Here is a 19918-nt window from a genome sequence, read left to right as displayed (position 1 = left end):
TTCAAGCCGCGGATCGGGTCTCTTCCAGACCCTATAAAATTTCGAAATCTATACACCAAAATATCGAAACTAACCTCACCAACGTTGCGTATTTTCAACGCGCGCCTTTCTTCTACCTATACCCTCTCACTCTTTCTCTCTGTGACTCCAAACCCAGAAAACTATGGCTTCTTCTAAGCCGGTTCGGGTCGCTGCGTGCATTCTATGGCTTCTGTTCCTCACGCTTCCCTCTTCTTCTTCTTCCTCTGAATCGCCGACTGAGTATTCTCTAGGTAACTTTCTCTTCCTTTTACTCTCTCAATTTCGTCGCGCCGTGAAATTGTAAAATCTTAGGGTTTTTGATGTTGCGGTTCAGTAATTTGAATCACCTATTGGTTTTGGTTCTCTTCTTTGGTGAACATTGTGAGGAACAAAGAAAAAAGATTGAAACTTTGTGTCTTTTGCTAGAGATTTTGAAAAATTCTAGAACTCAATTTAGGGTGTTGCTTGTTATGCAATAATAAAATTGAAGAAGTCAAACTTGATTGTTATCAAGTGTTTGTTTTTGGATTTAATAGGCAGATGTAGGGGGCCTAATTCGTAGGGATGGTGAGAGGTTTGCATTTTAGGGTTCTCATGGCTCTGTGCTTTTTGTTTTGCAGTTATTGGTGAGAATGCTACTCTGCAATTATCGAATGGTGTGCTGGTGCAAAATTCTCCTGGTGCTAAGCCTGGAACTTCACTGTTGTGTGGAAGAGTTCATGTATGTGGATTGTCAAGGCTTAAATATCTGGAGAAGTTTGCCGACACGGTGAAGGTGAAGATATCAACAAATTCGAGCTTTCGGATACGGCCTTTTGAGGTTTGCTTCCACAGGTGAGTTTTTACTAGTATGGTTCTAGGTATTGTTTGTATGCAACTGAATATGAATGAATTATGGTGATCTATTGTGTTTGATAGTTTATTTGCTGTTGCTTTGAGGAGTTCTTTGTGCATTGGAATGCTTATATTTCCTTTGTTTGAGTGAGACATTTCAAATGTTTTGTGAAGATTTTTCTGGGTTCTAGTAAGGAAACTGAGTACGTTCTGTTGAAAGATTTGCACTTGTATTTGATTACCTGTGCATTTTTTACCTCTATTTTCAACTTTTGAGCAAAGTGCAGTGTTGTGCTTATTAATGTGCTCATATTCTTAGCTGTCAACCGAGTTATGCCCTTTACCATAATGTAATTCTAAGTGCTTGGAGTGAAGATTTAGTTTTGTGTGACGACAAAAGTGATGAAGCTTATGGAACCAACTTAAGAGTGTTACGTTTCTTGCAGAAATACTTCTCGTGGGATAGGAATGTGCCCTCACAGCCAGTGGGAGAAAGTTTCCAAGGGGTCCTGGTCTGGATCCATGTCACCTTATGAGCGCAAACTCTTAGATATACGGACAGTGGGTTCATCCTTAGAGAGTTTTGAGGTGTCCCTTGAAGAAGGTAACTTCTCAGTCTCACATGCAAATACTTTAACTCTGACCCTTATTTTAGTTCCTGGTTCACTAATCTGTGTTTTTGTTTTGCAGAATTTTTTATATCTCGCCTAGTATTTTTTGTGTCTGGTGTAATCTTGATGAGTTTGGCGCCTTCTCTGAGCAATTCATTGGTATTCTATTACGGCAGTGGAATGGCAATAGGGGTGGTCCTTGTACTATTGATCGTCCTTTTTCAGGTAATGGTATTTTCCTTTCCTGTACATATGTAATTTATGTATCCTTTTTAAGCTATGCATGTGATATAGATCCTTTTTAAAATATGTAAATCAATCAAAAGTCCATATAGTTATCCAACAGATTAGAACTGATTATATTGGCATTCTGTTCTTCTGGTTGTTTACAGGGGATGAAGCTTCTCCCAACAGGTCGGAAGAGTTCGCTCGGAATTTTTTTGTTTTCATCTGTGGTATGTGTCCAGCTTAAGTTAATTCACCTTTTTACCTGTTCATTTTCATGACTGATCCATTTAAGTTTATTTTTATATCAGGTTGGTTTGGGATCTTTTCTCCTCAGCTACATCCCAGGGCTATTGCGTTCAGTACTAACAGAGCTTGGAATTAGCGAAGAGATGTATAATCCTGTAAGTATGTTATCATTATTTTGATAATTGCCCTAGTATCTCTTCCATAAAACCACAATTAGCAAAGAGATGTATAATTCTGTATGTTAGTTATCCTTAAAGAATTATTTTCATCCCAGAATATCCCATTGTGTGTCTTGGTCTTTCATTGTTGGAAATGACCTACAAAATGACTAATATATTTCTGTGCTGCTAGTTGTAGAAAGCTATCATATTCGTCATTTAATATTTTCATCTCTGGTTTGCTGAGCAAAGCCAACTTAAGTTGAGCAAATTGAAGCCATCTTTAGATTTATTTTTGTGATAAATTTGTAGTTGGTTTCAAACGATATGCATAGATCTGTTGATAACAGTCTTCTTTTAGCGGAAAGAGGTTCATTATATCTGCATCAATATTGCACATAGTTGTATGCTTTAATAAAATATGAACCAATTAGAGAATCTTCTTCTAATGAAATATTATTAGTTAATCTGTTCTCGTAAAATATAAACTCTTTCAAGTCTTTTCCTCTGGGTGTTGATTCTGAATATATTCTCTTTCAGGTTTGTAATGATTGTGCATGCAGATTCAAGTTTTGAATGTCATGATACCTTAGAAGCTTAGAAAATCACACTGCAAGCCTTACATGGGTCATTTGATATTTATGTTTTCTGTTTGTTTTTGAGATTTGCATTTTTTAATAGTTTTTTATTTTTAATAATTATCAATATTACATTCTTCTTTCATTAGACTCTGACCTATATGTTTTGCTTATCCTGATCACTTGACTAAATGGAAATGTATCTCTGTAGCTTTGTTGCCACCATATTCTGAAGATTATGGTAACTGCTTGTACTAACTGGAAAGTGCTCTCAATAATTTGCAGTTGGCTATATTTCTTCTGGCTTTTATTTTTCTGGCTGGAGCATGGTTGGGATTCTGGACAGTTCGTAAAATGGCCCTGAGAGAAGATGGATCAATTGATTCTAGCACATCTCTGTTTGTTTTGTGGACCATCCGGTTTGTAGCTCTTCTTCTGCTTTCACAGGTAAGTTATATTAGATCTATATTTAACCATGATTTGGTAAATGTCTAATTTTCTATTTGGTGATTTGAATATTCCTTGGTTTGGTTTCAGAGTTCTGGTGATCCGCTACTGGCAGCAGGAGCCATAACGGTCCCCTTGCTCCCTTTTATAGTGAGGAAAATTGCTATAATGTTTGGAGTTATACTCTCTTTTATGAGGAAAATAACCATAGCATTTGGAACAGTAGTTTCTTTTATAGCGAGGACAATCGCTATAATATTTGGAGGTGTAATCTCTTCAGTGCGGGAAATCTTCAGATGGATTCGTCACCGTCGCATGTTCAGGTATCTGGTATCATGTCTCAAATGATCTGGAGAATTATATCCATGTTTCTTTTGACTTTTGTAATGGTTTTAAGCCATTCATGAAATTTCGGATTTTTTTGCAGGAAATTGTTGAAATCACCCAAAAAGAAGAAGAGCAGAAGATCAGAGATTCCTGATTCTCCACCTTCTGAATATGCACCTGATGAGGTCATAAACGAGTTTCAAAGCGATGACGACTATAAGTTCCCGAGGCCCGGATCCAGAAACTCTACCCTGGCTTCATGTATTTCATCTGGCCTAGGTTTGCTTATTTCCTTTATATTTTATTTTCTATTTGCATATATTCTTTCTGCTACATGAGTGAACTATTATATACTAATTTTTTTTTACAGGTTCTAGAAGTGCATCACCATCAGAAAGGTTATACCCTTCTTATATCCACACTACACCTGAGAGGAGAGCGGTGCCAAGACATGAGTGGGAAAGTATCACCAGACACACGACGGAGAAAGCCTTGGAAGAACTTGCTTCTTCACCTGATTTCGGCAAGTGGGTAGTTGCAAATGCTGATAGAATCAGTATCACCCCACTCAGCAGCAGAAAGACTGATGAGCAGAGCCGTAGCTGGTTCTTCTAGTGTCAAGCGTTGACACTAGTTGTAAATTCCGTAGATAGTTTTGTTGTGTAACGTTAACCTGTACGATCAATCTGAGCAAACCTGATGATTTTTTGTAACTCAGTGTAATTCAACAACAGGCTATTAGTTTAGGCATCTGTTTTGGAATATTGCACACTGCATTTTGATACTACTTGGACCACATTTAGTTCGAACCAAAGCCAATCTATTTGATGTGAACTACTAGATTTGTAAGAATTGAAGTTCCTGAGTTTGAAGCTTTGTTCAGGTGTTTTGCTTGGGCCTTGGGGTCTCCAGGCGATGTAACCAAATCATCACATTAGTATTCAGCCATATTCTTAAGATGCATTAGTAAAGAAATAATACCAAGAAAATTCTAATTGGTGTTTTCTCTTGGTCAATAGTTGCGACTTCAAATCCAGTTAGGTTTTCTGGACGAGATAGGGACACTCAACGATGATGTAGCTTTTGTCCCCAAGGCAGGCAAAGATTGGCGGCAGAGCATAATTTGAACCTCGTGTTCTAGCATTTTAGTGTGCTCTTTAACAGTAACTTTTATATTTCATGTCTTTAATATTTTTATTTTTATTTTTCGTAAACTTCCTCGTACTTGAACCGCATTAAAAGGGGTACAAAATATCTTTCATAGAAAATCAATTTCACTATTTTTATTTCTCATGTGAATAGTGAATACTGTTCTATCATGTGAAGCTTATGTCACTCGCTTTTGCAAACCCCCAAAGTCAAAATCTTGAGCAAAAGAAAATTCCTCTAATACTGACCTTTGTGTCGTGTTTATGATATTATTAATTTTACTTCTTTTGTAAATTTTCTCGTAACACATTCAGCCAAGAAAAAAAGAAAAAAAAGTACAAAAATAATCAATTTCACTAACGTTTTTCTCATGTGGACACCATTCTATGACTTTGAACCTTGCAAACCTCCTATTGCAATGTCAAACGTTAAGCAGAAGCACATTTCTCTAGATAATGAAGAGTCCAAAAGACAAATATTACCTCCCTTGCAAAAAAAAAGTCCATCCCTACCTCTTCACATGTATGTATGGAATATTCGCTCTTCTCCAGAGTAAGTAATCCACATGGGGAATAGAAATTCACGTCACGATGATCATCTCATGTGCGAGGCAGCTCGTTTGTCTCGACCAAGGTTATAAATCTCTTCGATATTTCCGATATATCCCCCGATATTTTTTTTTTTCGACGGACCGATATATGTAGGGGGGTAAATATCTTATCTGTCACCGTTTCTGCAAAATTTCTCCGACATCGTCAAATATCCCCGATATATTAGATATTTGCGATAGATCCCGATAAAGTGAAAAAATATCTGTAAAATTTGAGATAAAAATAAAAAAAAACTCAGTAATTCTCTAAATGAAAATATGTGTGAAGAGAGATTTCCTAAAGGCAAATTTGAGTGAGGAGAAATCCCCTCAAGGCGAATCTAGGTGAGGAGAAGAATTGGATAAATACCCTCAAGGCAATTTTGGGTGAGAAGTAATTATCTAAAAGTCTAAATGCAAATCTGTGTGAGGAGAGATTTGGTACTGTGTAGTCTGTGACTATTTCTGTAACTTTGTAGTTGAATAATAGAAAAAAGATAAAGCCATAAAAGTTCAATTATTCAAATGAGGCCAAATGACATTGCAGAGGGAAGTCAAGGAACCATATATGGATGACATGATGAGAAGAAAGTGCAGAGTACGGAGTATTAAACTTTGGCTATGCATCTTGAAAAAGTGAGGAATAACGAATCTACTGTGTAGTTTGTGTCTTAAACCTGAATTTTTTTTTTGGAAGTTGTCTCTTGTTTTAGTGGATCAACATAATTAAAAATAAAAAGTGATATATGATATGAAGCAAACTATAGACGGTTAAATAGTTAAATGTAATTCATCTTTTTTATTGATTTTATTTTATTAAGTGCAATGTTTATAAAACTATACAAATGGCCCCAAATTGATCAGGGCCCCAAAGTGCCACCGGAGATCAAAACAGAGGTGATAGCATGGATAAAGAGAAAAGATTCTATTAAGCAAGAAAAGGCAGCTGTTCAAGATGATATTAGAGAAGAACTCCGCAATAATTATCTTGGCAATCAAACAAGTCTGTACAATGACGATGACGACAATGATGATGATGATGATGGATTTCAGTATCCACCAGACATGCACCCTGCAGAACGACAAGATTATCGTGCTGCAGTAAGATGATCAACCGTAGATCATGATAAGAACTCTCAATTTAGTAGAAATGCAAGATTTCAATTTCCAAAACAATCGAGAGGTGGTAGTAGCAGTCAACAACCGCAACAAGTTGATCGATCAAAAACCTATCGGTACTTATTTCCTAAGCCTCCAGTAGCAATGCCATCAAAAGATAGTCGATCAAAACAAAGCACAATTAAATCATTACTAAAAGGTGGTAGAGAACTATTGGCAACAATGGTGTCCAAATACCACATATATGATGCTGTCCCTTTTATCAAAGCTGATTCTCCACATTTCCAAAACATGTTGACTATAGCTGGAAGCGGAACAGGTGGTGAAGGTGAAAGATATGAATATGGACAATCTTCTGTGGATAGAGGATTCCAATTTACCTGTGAAGGTAATTTTGATCATGCCACCCAAGATGAAGACCACGAAGTGAGAACAGTTGGTCATGGTGCTCAAGAGAAGACCCGATATGGGAGGAGGACTAGAGGTGCAACTGATGATCAAAGTACCTCATCTGATGTTTCTTCAATTGCCTTAAGTTTTGACTCTATCAGTTTAGGCACAGAGCACAGTGGGATCTTAAATGAATCTCATGAAAGCAACAATCAATTTGGTTATGATGCTTATGGATATAATCAATATGGAGAAGTATATGATCAGTCATCTAGTTGGGTTCATCCTTATTATCCCCTTATAGGGGAAACAGTTGGCAGCTCTAAAGAGATCTATAACTATTATGTTCATCACTACAATTCGCACTATATGGGTCATATGTCTTGGTCTGATTATTGCATTTTCGTAGACCAGCGAGCGGGTTTTCAACCGCCTAAAGTCTCTTTTTGGATGTAGATGAAGTTGACATTCATATGTATTTATATGTAGTTCTAAATTTCTAATAAATTGACTTTTTTCAAAAACGATATTTTCGAACACTGTATCCCCGATATATCTGATATCTCCATTTTTCAAAGTGGTGGAGGTGAAAGATATGAATATGGACAATCTTCTATGGATAGAGGATTCCAATTTACCTGTGAAGGTAATTTTGATCATGCCACCCAAGATGAAGACCACGGAGTGAGAACAGTTGGTCATGGTGCTCAAGAGAAGACCCGATATGGGAGGAGGACTAGAGGTGCAACTGATGATCAAAGTACCTCATCTGATGTTTCTTCAATTGCCTTAAGTTTTGACTCTATCAGTTTAGGCACAGAGCATAGTGGGATCTTAAATGAATCTCATGAAAGCAACAATCAATTTGGTTATGATGCTTATGGATATAATCAATATGGAGAAGTATATGATCAGTCATCTAGTTGGGTTCATCCTTATTATCCCCTTATAGGGGAAACAGTTGGCAGCTCTAAAGAGATCTATAACTATTATGTTCATCACTACAATTCGCACTATATGGGTCATATGTCTTGGTCTGATTATTGCATTTTCGTAGACCAGCGAGTGGGTTTTCAACCGCCTAAAGTCTCTTTTTGGATGTAGATGAAGTTGACATTCATATGTATTTATATGTAGTTCTAAATTTCTAATAAATTGACTTTTTTCAAAAACGATATTTTCGTACACTGTATCCCCGATATATCTAATATCTCCATTTTTCAAAGTGGTGGAGGTGAAAGATATGAATATAGACAATCTTCTGTGGATAGATATAAAAATACCGATATTTAAAACCTTGGTCTCAACTACTTTCTCTTTAAGAGTCTAGTGTGTAGATAAAGCTCCGTGTCAAAACCGTGTGTTCCCCACCCCAAAATATTCGGCTTCCGGTTTCTTCTTCAAATTCCTCAAGCTTTAGCCGACTCTCCAAACCCTATAAAGAAAAACAAAACAAAAAACCCCTTCACCCAAAACCCAAGTCTTCGTTTTGCTCTGAAGATATGAGTTACTACAATCAGCAGCAGGCTCCAGTTGGTGTTCCTCCTCCACAGGGTATGTGGGTTTTTGGTCTCTTGCATGTTGGCTTTGCTTTGTTATTTGTTGGATTTGGGTTTGATTTTGATTTTTTTGTTGTTGTTGTTGAAATAGGTTATCCTCCTAAGGATGCTTACCCTCCACCTGGATACCCTCAACAAGGATACCCTCCTCAACAGGGGTACCCTCCACAAGGGTATCCTCAGCAGGGCTACCCACAACAAGGGTATCCACCACAACAGGGCTATGCTCAGCCTCCTCCTCACCAGAGCAGCTCTGGTTGCCTTGAAGGATGGTAAGCTCATTAGATCATGATTTTGAGATTGCAAGGTTTTGGTGGTTCAATTTTTATTTTTCTTTTCCTTGATTTGATTTCTGATTTCATGACTAACAGTTGCTTAATTGGTTCATAGATTCAGTAGGGGGTGATTATTTGTGCGCAATTGTAATATGCTGATTATCTTTGTTACGAGTGATTTATATATGAACTTTGAGATTGGCCCAATATCTTTGAGGATTGCGATGATTGAGAGAGTTTTTTTGTTTTTTTCTTTCTGACTTTTCAGTCTAGCGGCGCTTTGCTGTTGTTGCATGCTGGATGCTTGCTTCTGAGAAGATTTGATGCTTCTTCACTGAACATTGCTTGATTGATCAACATTGCTTCGTCGCGGGGTGACATGTCATTGAAGTTTACATTTAGGATCAAGTAATACTGTCTGATGTTTGGTGGTGCTGTTTAGTTTGGGATTATGTAATGCAGACTCTCTAGGTGAACATTTTTTCTCTTTCAATTGAATAATAGTAGGTCATGTTTATTTTGGATATTGTGATTAATCAACTTTGTAGTCGACTATTGTTCTATCAGCTAAATGAATCTAATTACATTGTCCTTTAATTTTCTTACTTGGGAGAGTATATGCATGATGTCTCTGTATACTCTTGGGATGTTCTGATGTGATGCTCTTTTCGTATGGGGTAGATTATCTTTGAAAATCACTTGGTGTTTTCCCTTGAATTCTTCTAGTGTTTGTTTTATTTTCTTGTTGGATTTTATGATTTGTTGTGCAAGATAGGGTGGCATTGTTCATCCCTTTAATTCCTTTCCACTCATAGAGGTTCAACTATCTATTAAATGACCCCAGCACTAGTGCTAGTGGCTTACAGCTCATGGTAGACAAGCATATTGCTTGCTATTGCTAATGTTTCGTGGTGTTATTTACAATGGCATGTTATAAGTGTATCTTTAATGTGCTCCAAGTTGATTGAATCACTCAATTGATAATTTGATAGTGACTTGGTCAGCATTTTCAATGTGCTATGTTAGTGGTGTTAGTCTATTTCCAGATTTTTAGTCTAAAAATTGTCGGTGACTTGAGTTCCCCTATGGAATTTTGGTGGGCTGTGGTAGTGGGCCTAAACAGAAATAGGAGTGAGGACTGGATCTAGGGTCTTGTTTTGCAAGGTGGTTTGGGGACTTTGGACAAGATATATTCGAGGCTTAGCCATGCCTTAACTTGTCCAAGCTAACATATATTCTTGCCAACACGGCTGCAGTAATCAGCTGGCTACAGAAGGATATTCTCGCCTTATTCCTTCTCTTCCGTTGATTTACTGTGACAAGTTTTCCTCCATTTCTCTTGGATCAAAAGCTGTCTTCCTGAAAGAGTTCATAATGGCAGTTTGTATTTTCAGTTAATCAATGACACAGGTGATATTTTAACAAAGGTCTTCATGGACCTCAGGTTGTAAACATGTTACCATTGGACTGGGAAAAGCCGCTGGGTGGGTGGGGGGAATCACTTAATCACAGTGATGGAGGACAAGGTGTCTGAATCCTAGTGGTTCTTATCAGAAGAGTTGCTTAGGAGGTGATTAAGATTATAAACAGGACTGTCTTGATAGGATAGCTTTGTTTGAACCCGATTTTGTTTTCTCTGTCAACTTTTCTCATCTTGTTTCATATCTTTTCAATTCAGTGTATGAATTATTATATGGTGGATATTGTTGCCTATTGGGGCTGTAAGTCCTCCCTACCAACCATTTGTTTTGGTTAATAACTTAATTGTCTACTAGCCTCTTGACACGCATTTGGCCGTTTATTTTTGAAAATATATGAAAATAGATAAAGATTGAAAAAAAAAATAGAAAAAAATAAATGGATAGTGGGTAGTTATTTTCAGTTTTATGGCTAATATCAATTTCACCCTCTCATGATGAAAATGTTGTTATTCTTCATATTAATAAACTATGGGCATTACAGGTACTTTAAAAATTTAACCATTCTTTACAGAATTGACTTAATTAATAAAGATTAATAAACTATGGGCATTACAGGTACTTTAAAAATTTAACCATTCTTTACAGAATTGACTTAATTAATAAAGACTAGCATTTTTTCACACATGCAAGTAAGTTATTAATTTTTTTCAGAAAATAAAAAATAAAAAAGTTGGTTATTGCAGAGAAAAGAAAGTGAGAGAAAAAAGTGGGTTATTGATATTTTTTTTCAATTTTTTTTAAATAAAAATATATTTTGTAAATGTCTTAATTATCCATGTGATTTAATTAATTCTCAAAATTTATTAATATTCTAAGGTCAATTATGTCAGAATTTTATATTTTGACTAACAAAGCCTCTTTTCTTAATAATAGTATAGATATACTAAAGCTTGGTTGTCCGGTTTCTGTTCTTTGGGATGATTTAACCTCTACGCACTGCATTTTGGATTAATTGGTTCGATCCGTGTCCTTGGGTCCTTCTCTGAAGAAGACATCTAGGAGTGGCATTGTGAGGTGTTCGGTCCAGGAAATTGAATGGAAAAATTTCCCATTATTTCCCAAAAAATGAAAAAGAATGAGCCGAATCCATTCTATGTATATTCAAAGCAATAATGGAAATGCTTGGCCAGAGAGATCAAAATTAGTACAATGACTACAATCCACTGTCCCAATTTCTCTGTCTCTCTCCCTGTCTCTCACTAGTGTATTGACACATGTACTATCACATCACCACACCTACCAGGCACTTAAGCATTTGAGAAAATCTATTTTTTTTTTTATAATAATTAATTAAAATATAAACTAATATTACTTTTTGATATGCAGCGTACATACTTGATCCTACCTAGTCTCGCCTGAGGTATACATAATATTCTATGGATGCCAGTGGGGTGACATACCGACATATAAGCTTAGCATTCAAAAAAAAGAAAGAGCTTTCTAAACAATCTTGTTTGTTCTGCTGGAATCCAATGTAAGTTTATTAATTTTGATAGATATAGAACTGATAGAAATACAAAGCATGAGAGCCTAGAAAGTAGAAAATCTGACTCAAAGCTAACTAATAGAGTAATAGGTAAAGAGATCAAAGCTTTAGATTTCAGATGCATTTGACATAACATGCACCATAAGTAGTACATTAAAGTATTCAACTTGGAGTTAATTGGAATATGTAGATTTTTTTTTTTTTTTTTAAGCCAAAGATGTTGAATGTTTCATAAGTTAAATTACACTTTAAGTCTTTAACTACTCATTGTCAAAGACACGTTAAAAAGAACTACTGCCCTGAATTTTATTTCCTGTACCACATATTTTACCTACTCTACCACATGTATGGAACCAGTCAAAATTTTAGTCAAGAATCATTTTCGTCTGATGTCACAAAAAAGCCACTGATGGAAGTCATGGAACCGGATGCGGCTGCATGCAGCTTCTTGGAACTCGTTTACCTGCTTGCTCACTATGATAATCGCTTCAATGCTACATTTTCCCCAGTTTTTGCTCATTTGTTTTATCAAAACTAAATAGTCAAATGATTTTTAAGGCAAAAGAAAAATTTGATCAATCTCATACAAATATAATTTTTTAAGGGAAAACCTCATGAATACGTACACAGCAGATTCTAGATTATATGATACAGTTTCGTGTTATGAATATAAATATAGAGCGGTATTATTCTGACTATTATGAGGACTGAGAATCTATATAACCTAGGAAAAATAAGGAGTGACATCGATATGGGCAGAGTGGCAGACAAGCAAAAGAAAAGGACGTATATGATGGAGAAGAATGAGTTCCTTCCTCAAAGCCATACTGTTCTTCACCACTCACCAGCAAGGCCTTTGCTAGCTCTATAAAAGAGACAAGTGTCCTGCACGTTTCCAAATCCCGACTCAACCCTTCTCTCAACTCTATCGTTTTGCCGCGTTTTTGCTGCTAGGCTATATATCTCTTAAACCCCCAACAAAAACAAATATTTTTCTTCAAAACTTTTGCAACAATGGCTAGTCCAAGATCAAGGCCGTGGAGTGATTACAACACAAGCCATGGCCACGAAGCTTGGTCTTCTTCATGTCCCTGCAAACCGGGAATTCCCAATTACAGTTTGAACTTGAAGAATATGAGATTTGGGACAGCCGGGTTGGCTCATCTGTGGCAGAAAATGGGAAAGAGATCAAGAGAAAGGTACTTGGTAGCTCAAGGGTACGGTTCAGAAAGTCATGAAGCTTATGTTATTTCCCACAAAGACAAGAGATTCGTGAACGCTCTCCGGGAAGTTCAGCCGTATATTTTCCTCAACAGAGGCCGGACATTTGTCGTGGTGGTCTCCGGCGAGATTGTTGCTAGTCCTTACTTCGATGCCATAATTCAGGTGAATATTTTTCTCCTAATTACACGTTTTGTTACACTAATTAACACGAGTAGTTTTGGTGTAAACGGGAGTTAAGTAGAGTTTTGGTGAGGATTAGGGAACGAGCTACTTTATGAGCTGCCTTTTGATGAGTGCCTTGATGAAAATGATGGCTCGTGAATTGGCTCTTGGTACTAGCTAAGGGGAACAGTACACGGGAAAAGAATCCCAGCACAGTGAGACGACGTGAGCTACCTGCCAACAGATATCATTTCGATCGATCAGTACTGTCCCACGGTCACATCCACATTATTTTTCCTTACTGGCCAATCTCTTTATCTTTTTAGGACCTTCTTGACTATAGAAAGTCATTGACGAAAAACTAAGAAAGATGGGAGAAAATTAAATATGGGGTGTCCCATTGGGATCCTCTAATTATAATTTTTTCTTTAATATACATTCAATTTTTTTTCTAATTTTAGAAAGAAAACACAGAAAAATATCCTATTTATCTCCTTTTTATGTGTGATTGGTCGATTCTACTATTCATGTGGGTCTACGATTCCATTAAAGACATTAGTCACTTCCATGACATATTATAGGCTGGATAAAAGATAAATATATACACATGCTTAGTCAAACTATATAGTGGTATGTAATGTCCTTACATACCATCCATTGATTTACCATTTATAATTGACAAAATTATGCACTAACAACTTACTAGGTATCAAAAATGTAATCGTACGAAATGATGGAGTTAGAATTTTATATCTAAAAAAAAAAGGTGGCATATAACTAGTTCCATCCAGTGCAAACAAAGAGTCACTACTTGACCCTTGGTGATATTTGTAACCATCATCCCACTTGAAACTTCATCATTTTAGATTACTCAAACCTGTAATAAAAATGAGAGTACACTTTAGAAATTAGAAGTGTGAAAAAAATTACTTAATTACAAATTTTTTTATTGGAAAACTAAATTTTTTTTTAATAAACAACAATTTTTTTTTGAAAATGCAGAAAAATACAATTTAATAAACCTTAAAATGATGAATAGTTGAGAACTTTCTAATAAACTATTTGGGAGACCAACTTTTTGATTACATTACGGTAAATCAACCGTTAGATATTTATGTATGAATGAGTAGATTACTTCTATTTTTTTTTTCTTTCTAAATTGCTAATAGATCAAATCAATAGATGAACCAAATCTGTTAAATATAAGTCGTTCATAAATGTCTTAACTATTTTCAGTTTGGTTGAAAAATTACATAAATAACTACACATAAATATCTAAATTGATTTGCAAAAATAGAATTAACAAGTGAGTCTAACAGAAAAATTTTCAACTAGTCGTTACTTTAGTAGTCTTTACCAGAAGGACTTCTGTACCATAATATATATACCTTTTTTTTTGTCTGAAAATTTGGAAATATTTATTTAGGATCGGGGAATCTAGATCCGACTTTCAAACCCGGACGAACCAAATATTCTGAAGCGGGTGCGCGGGTTGGTAGACGCTTGGCCCGGGGCCCACAGCCGCCGTGGCGGCTTCCCTCTGCTTCACACTCTTCTCTTTCCAATCCAATTAGGGCCTTTCTCTCTCTTCCAATTCCCGCCATGGCGGCCACCTTCCTCTCCACCCACCGCCACGTCACTTCCACCGCCGCCCACTCGCCCTCGCTCCGCCGCTTTTCCCTCTCCGCAACCGCTAATCCCTCCCGGCTGGCGATGGTAAAAAGTCGGCCGGCGAAGGGCAGAATTGGAATGTCGCGCAAGGCCAATGCTGCTGCGTTTGGGCCGGTGATGGAGGACAGCGAGAGCGACGGCGAGAACTATAACTCGATGGAGGACGAGCTGTTCGTGCGGTGGTTCCGGGAGGCTTGGCCGTACCTCTGGGCCCACCGCGGCGCCACTTTCGTCGTGATCATCTCCGGCGAAATTGTGAACAGCCCTCATCACTTGGACCCTATTCTAAAGGCCAGTCCTTTATTCCTCTGAAGCTCAGAAAATGGAGAAAGAATATATTTTTTCTCTCTCTCTGTGTTGGAGTTTGTGGTTACATTATTTGTTTCTGCATTTTTATTTATAGTCACTTTATGTTAATTCAGGATATTGCTTTTCTTCATCACCTGGGGATCAAGTTTGTTCTTGTTCCAGGGACCCATGTCGAAATCGATACCCTTTTGGCTCAGAGAAGTGAGTATTGTGTTGTATGTTTTTATAGTTGTTTTTTTTTATTTTTTATGTAGAAGAATATTGAAGTTTATGGAAGATGGAATATTTAGTTTAGTTGGGGTGGTGATTTTTATGTATTCGAATTTTCTAGTTGGATCATTGATCCTTAGAGAGTTGCTTGTTGCAGGCAAGAGTCCAAAGTTTGCTGGTCAGTATAGAGTGACCGACTCGGATTCTCTAACAGCTGCAAAGGAAGCTGCTGGGAAGATTTCTATGGACATAGAGGCCAAGCTTTCGCCCGGACCGTCCATATGCAATATTCGTCGGCACGGTGACAGTAGTCGTTGGCATGAAGTTGGCGTCAGTGTAGCTAGTGGTAACTTTCTTGCAGCCAAGGTAAGAATGTTGTGCTTTCAAATGTAGTATTCAATGTTGAGTTGTTTGCTTAGTTTGTCAAGTTTCTGGTACTGTTACCTAGTTTGAAAAGAGTTCATGTGATATGTGCAGAGGAGAGGAGTCGTTGCTGGTGTTGATTATGGGGCAACAGGTGAAGTTAAGAAAGTGGATGTGGTTCGCATGCGGGAGAGGCTTGATGCGGGTTGTATTGTGCTATTGAGCAACCTTGGTTATTCGAGCTCTGGAGAAGTTTTAAATTGCAAGTATGCTATATTGACATGGCTTCTGATAGTTTTGTTTCTATTAAAGAATAAGTCACATGATGCTTAATGTTTATTTGGTTCATTATTTCTTGCTTCCAAGTTATGGTAGTGGTGCCCGGTCGATGATGTTTTATGCTTTTATAAATTTCAGCACGTATGAAGTTGCAACAGCTTGTTCCTTGGCTATTGGAGCAGATAAGCTTATCTGCATAATGGATGGTCCAATTCTTGATGAGAGTGGACGTCTGATTCGTTTCTTGACTCTTGAAGAAGCAGACAAGTTGATTCGTCAGCGGGCTAAGCAAAGTGAAATAGCCGCTAGCTATGTGAAAGCTGTTGATGAAGAAAATCTCCATTATCTTGGACATGATAGTGGGAATTTTCTTAAGGAAAAGCATATTCCAAGGTTTAACAATGGTGTTGGTTTTGAGAATGGCAATGGATTGTGGTCTGGTGAACAAGGTTTTGCAATAGGGGGTCACGAGCGCCAAAGTCGATTAAGCGGTTACCTTTCAGAATTGGCTGCTGCAGCCTTTGTTTGCAGGGTAAGACCATAATACTCCCCGTTTCTTGTTTATGTATTTTATTGGATATTCAACTTATTTACCTAAAAATGTTTTTGGAGTTATAAAAAATATCGTCCCTTGTCAGTGCACTACACTTGCAAGTGCACTATAGAGCTTGCTGATACAGATTGAATTTTTTTTTTCCCATTAAAATTATTGTAAAGAAGAAGCTGTTCTTAACCATGCTGTACTATTGATAATGATGAAGTCAACAAAACCAATTTCCGTTGTGTGCATGCAAATGTAAATTTACAAGATTGGAACTGCTGGATCTTATTTTCTACTGTGTGTAACTGCGCGCGCACCCACACACACCCACAAACAACAGGCTTTAGAAGTTTAGAATTTTATTTCGCAATAAACTCAAAGTCTGAGATTGTCCATTGACTATATTGGTTGAGTCCTATTCTTTAAATGAAGTCTTTCAAACATGGATGGAGTTGCAGAAACATGTTGAGCTTATATGCATCCTTTTGCATAATAACTTCAATAAATGTGAACACTTTCATTTCACTTGAACACGGTGGATTTTGGAACTGTGCCCATTTTGTACCAAAAGGCTAAATACTTGAGTCTCACACCAGTTCTCAGCTTGAATAGTTGAATATCAGAATGCTTTTGTGTCTGGCATGGTATTCCGATTAAACTATGAGGTCTATGGGAATTGCATTGCATAATTTGTGCCTGCATATAGCTTCAAGTTTCACTTTAAGAACCCAGCCAATGGTAGTTTTTGATTTATGCCAGGGAGGTGTTCAAAGAGTTCATCTGTTAGATGGCACTAAAGGGGGAGTGTTGTTGTTGGAATTATTTAAAAGAGACGGAATGGGGACTATGGTGGCAAGGTATGCTATATTTCAAGCAAATGTCTCCTAAATTTTTTTATTTTTAAATTTTTTGTTTTTCTGTTGTATACATTGGGGACTATGGTGGATTTTCAGTTTTTATCGTACATACATAATTTTTTAATTTTTTTCATATGTGGAGTCCTTGTTATATGTTTGTGTCTCTATAGCTTTTTCCTTAGTAAGCTGGTCAGATGTTATAAGAAATCAAAGCAGCATTGTTCAAACCATTTATAAAACTTCATTGTAGCCTGTACCTGTTTTGATATACTGGGATTGGTCCTGCTAGAATTAAGTGCTAATTGTTTCTCAATATTTGCCAAATAATTCCCATTATCATGCATTAATCATGTTATAGGATTTAATACTAGTTAGATTGGGTAGCTTATTGGCTTAAATGAGAAGTCTAGCTTCAAGAGTAACTTTACCTTTCAACAATTTTATGAAAGGAGTGAGCATTTAGTCCCACACCTACACCCACACCCACACCCACACCCACACCCAAGTCCAAAAGTTCAAATTCCTCCCCCATCTAACCTCTTTTACCGAAGAAAAGAAAAGAATGCTAATATGCCACCTATTGTATAACCAAGGCTTTCTCCAACCATCCACTGATGTGTGTTAATTGTCCTTTCTTAGTGACGTTTATGAAGGAACCCGGATGGCTAGGGTGTCGGACCTCTCCGGAATAAGACAAATCATACAACCTTTAGAAGCAGCTGGCACATTGGTTACGAGAACTGACGAAGAGGTTTCTGCTCCTTGTCTGTTTGAATTTTCATTTGTAGTATATTTTAGCTTCACTGTACTTTATAGATAAAAACGGTTGTCCCTTTCTTTTTTTGCTTGAACTGAATTCAGTTTCTTGTTGGTTTGTTTTAATAGCTACTTGAAGCATTGGATTCTTATGTTGTTGTCGAAAGAGAAGGTCAAATTATTGCGTGTGCTGCTCTTTTTCCTTTCCAAGAGGAGAAATGTGCAGAGGTGGCTGCTATTGCAGTTTCTCCGGATTGCCGTGGACAAGGACAGGGAGATAAATTACTTGGTAAGATATACGTTTGCAAATGTTGCTTTGCTTTTTTTTTTTTTACATGTTCATTACTGAGCATATTGCACACATGTGATTATAATAACATTAGCTGCAGAATTTGTGAATAAGAGGAAGTAAAGTTCAAAGGGACAAAGTATTTCAAGTACACGTAATTTCACTCATCCAAAATCTGATTTGCTTCAACACATATCCTGTTGAATTCAACACATAAAGCATTCATCTAGATACCAAATGAACTATTGAAAACTTACAAGTCTCAAGTCTTGTAAGATCAAAAGAAATCATTCTTAATAACACTTGATGTAAACATTGGGTTGAGTTCTACTACTACCCTGTTGCTTCTCTCTAAACCCCAAAGGTGTCGGACTTGAGCAATGTGTTTAGTCTTGGGCTTCCAGGGTAGATAATTACTTTTTAACTAAACCTATTTGGTATTGCATGGGGTTTGAATCTGAAAGCGTGACTTAATCAGCATCACAAGTGATTTTATGGGCAGAGGTAACTACGATAAGTAGAAGCTATGATTTTGTGCTCTGAGATAGGACCAAATGGACGAGACAGGGTTGAGATAGATGAGCTCCAATCATTCTTGTATTTTGTCATAATTTTTTGGATTTTAAATTGCAGATTACATGGAGAAGAAGGCATCTTCTCTTGGATTGGAAAAGCTTTTCTTGCTAACAACCCGAACTGCAGATTGGTTAGTTTTTGATACTTGAAATACTTGCATCTTATATATGCTGAAGATGGCTTACTACTACTAGTTAATGGAGGAATGTTTCTGTTTTTATCTTTCTGTTGGACTTCTCCACTATAGTGTAGTTCAGGTTTTTGGTTGGGGTACCAATCCAAAATTGTTGACATGACATGGATGGTTAAAAGTCACTGACATGATTGTTGATATTATATGGATTCTTAAACTTACTGATGATTGTAGCCAGAATGTCATTAGCATGTGGGAAGGGTTACATAATTATCTCTCTTCCCCCTTTACTGTCAGATTGTCAGGCAATAAACATAGCAATATCCTTATTGCATTTCATTGAATGATTTGTTCCCTCCTTCTCTTTAAGAAGTTTAATGCTAACCCTTGAAGAGTCACGTGTGCTGTTTTCTGTACAGGTTTAAGAGACGTGGATTTTCTGAATGTTCAATTGAATCAATACCAGAGAAGCGGAGGGAAAAGATTAATCTATCCCGTAGATCCAAGTATTATATGAAGCAGCTGTTACCTGATACGAGCGGAATTACTGTTGATAGGGTGTTCTCTTGAGGCTCTCATATCCCTGCGGCGTGTTTGTGGGTTATGAGTTTTTGAGTCCCAATCCACCATCTTCCTTTGGGTTCACTTTCGTAGAAACTACGAGTCTACGAGTATAATCAATCAAGTTTCTGATGATATGTAATTTGAGGAGGTTCCTGGAGTAGAAGTATAGAATAATGTAAGACATGAATTATTCCGAAGAAGTTATAAAGAGAGAGTTAGATGTGATGCATTCCAAAACTGTTATGCTATCTTCGCTGAACTTGGCTGCCTTGGTTTCGTGGTTGACGAAAGAGTATCAGTATGGACCGTAAAACCCAAAGAAGTGAAGAACATTCGATCTGGGCCATATGTCAAAGATTGCTGGAGTTTCAATATTGTAAAGGGAGGGTAATTTCAATTATTGCTTAAAATGAAAAATCACGTCCGAGAAATTTTACAGTTTGATCTAAGTCCAGGTTTAAAATCCTTTTTTGAAACGGAAGCGCA

At 37.0% G+C, this 19918-nt stretch overlaps 3 protein-coding genes across 5 annotated transcripts; all 3 read left to right on the top strand.

Moving 5' to 3' along the window:
- The first annotated feature begins 64 nt into the window (after positions 1 to 64).
- On the top strand, positions 65 to 4326 carry LOC112189391. Of its 2 annotated transcripts, none has more exons than XM_024328722.2 (10): positions 65 to 272; positions 642 to 855; positions 1302 to 1459; positions 1546 to 1691; positions 1859 to 1921; positions 2003 to 2095; positions 2962 to 3123; positions 3214 to 3446; positions 3551 to 3711; positions 3821 to 4326. In XM_024328722.2, exons 1-10 carry the CDS (start codon positions 164 to 166, stop codon positions 4063 to 4065), a joined length of 1584 nt encoding a protein of 527 aa, XP_024184490.1. In that variant the 5' UTR covers positions 65 to 163; the 3' UTR covers positions 4066 to 4326. The 2 variants fall into 2 exon arrangements, with proteins under 2 accessions (XP_024184490.1, XP_024184488.1); XM_024328720.2 differs by having other exon boundaries at positions 66 to 272; positions 3551 to 3729.
- A 3725-nt stretch (positions 4327 to 8051) lies between these two features.
- LOC112189393 (cysteine-rich and transmembrane domain-containing protein WIH2) lies at positions 8052 to 9136 on the top strand. Its single transcript, XM_024328724.2, has 3 exons — positions 8052 to 8251; positions 8348 to 8528; positions 8800 to 9136. Exons 1-3 carry the CDS (start codon positions 8200 to 8202, stop codon positions 8843 to 8845), a joined length of 279 nt encoding a protein of 92 aa, XP_024184492.1. The 5' UTR covers positions 8052 to 8199; the 3' UTR covers positions 8846 to 9136.
- Positions 9137 to 12317: 3181 nt separating this feature from the next.
- On the top strand, positions 12318 to 19670 carry LOC112189390 (probable amino-acid acetyltransferase NAGS1, chloroplastic). 2 transcript variants are annotated; one of them, XM_040514549.1, is made up of 10 exons: positions 12318 to 12884; positions 14978 to 15065; positions 15232 to 15440; positions 15552 to 15703; positions 15855 to 16248; positions 17017 to 17114; positions 17754 to 17865; positions 18000 to 18159; positions 18793 to 18865; positions 19288 to 19670. In XM_040514549.1, exons 1-10 carry the CDS (start codon positions 12513 to 12515, stop codon positions 19436 to 19438), a joined length of 1809 nt encoding a protein of 602 aa, XP_040370483.1. In that variant the 5' UTR covers positions 12318 to 12512; the 3' UTR covers positions 19439 to 19670. The 2 variants fall into 2 exon arrangements, with proteins under 2 accessions (XP_040370483.1, XP_024184487.1); XM_024328719.2 differs by lacking the exon at positions 12318 to 12884 and adding an exon at positions 14324 to 14846.
- Positions 19671 to 19918: the final 248 nt, after the last annotated feature.

The sequence above is a fragment of the Rosa chinensis genome, chromosome 2 (assembly GCF_002994745.2).
Source record: "Rosa chinensis cultivar Old Blush chromosome 2, RchiOBHm-V2, whole genome shotgun sequence".
Lineage (NCBI taxonomy): Eukaryota > Viridiplantae > Streptophyta > Magnoliopsida > Rosales > Rosaceae > Rosa > Rosa chinensis.
Note: the sequence above shows the minus strand (reverse complement) of the source record. Positions and strands in the feature narration are given on the sequence as shown.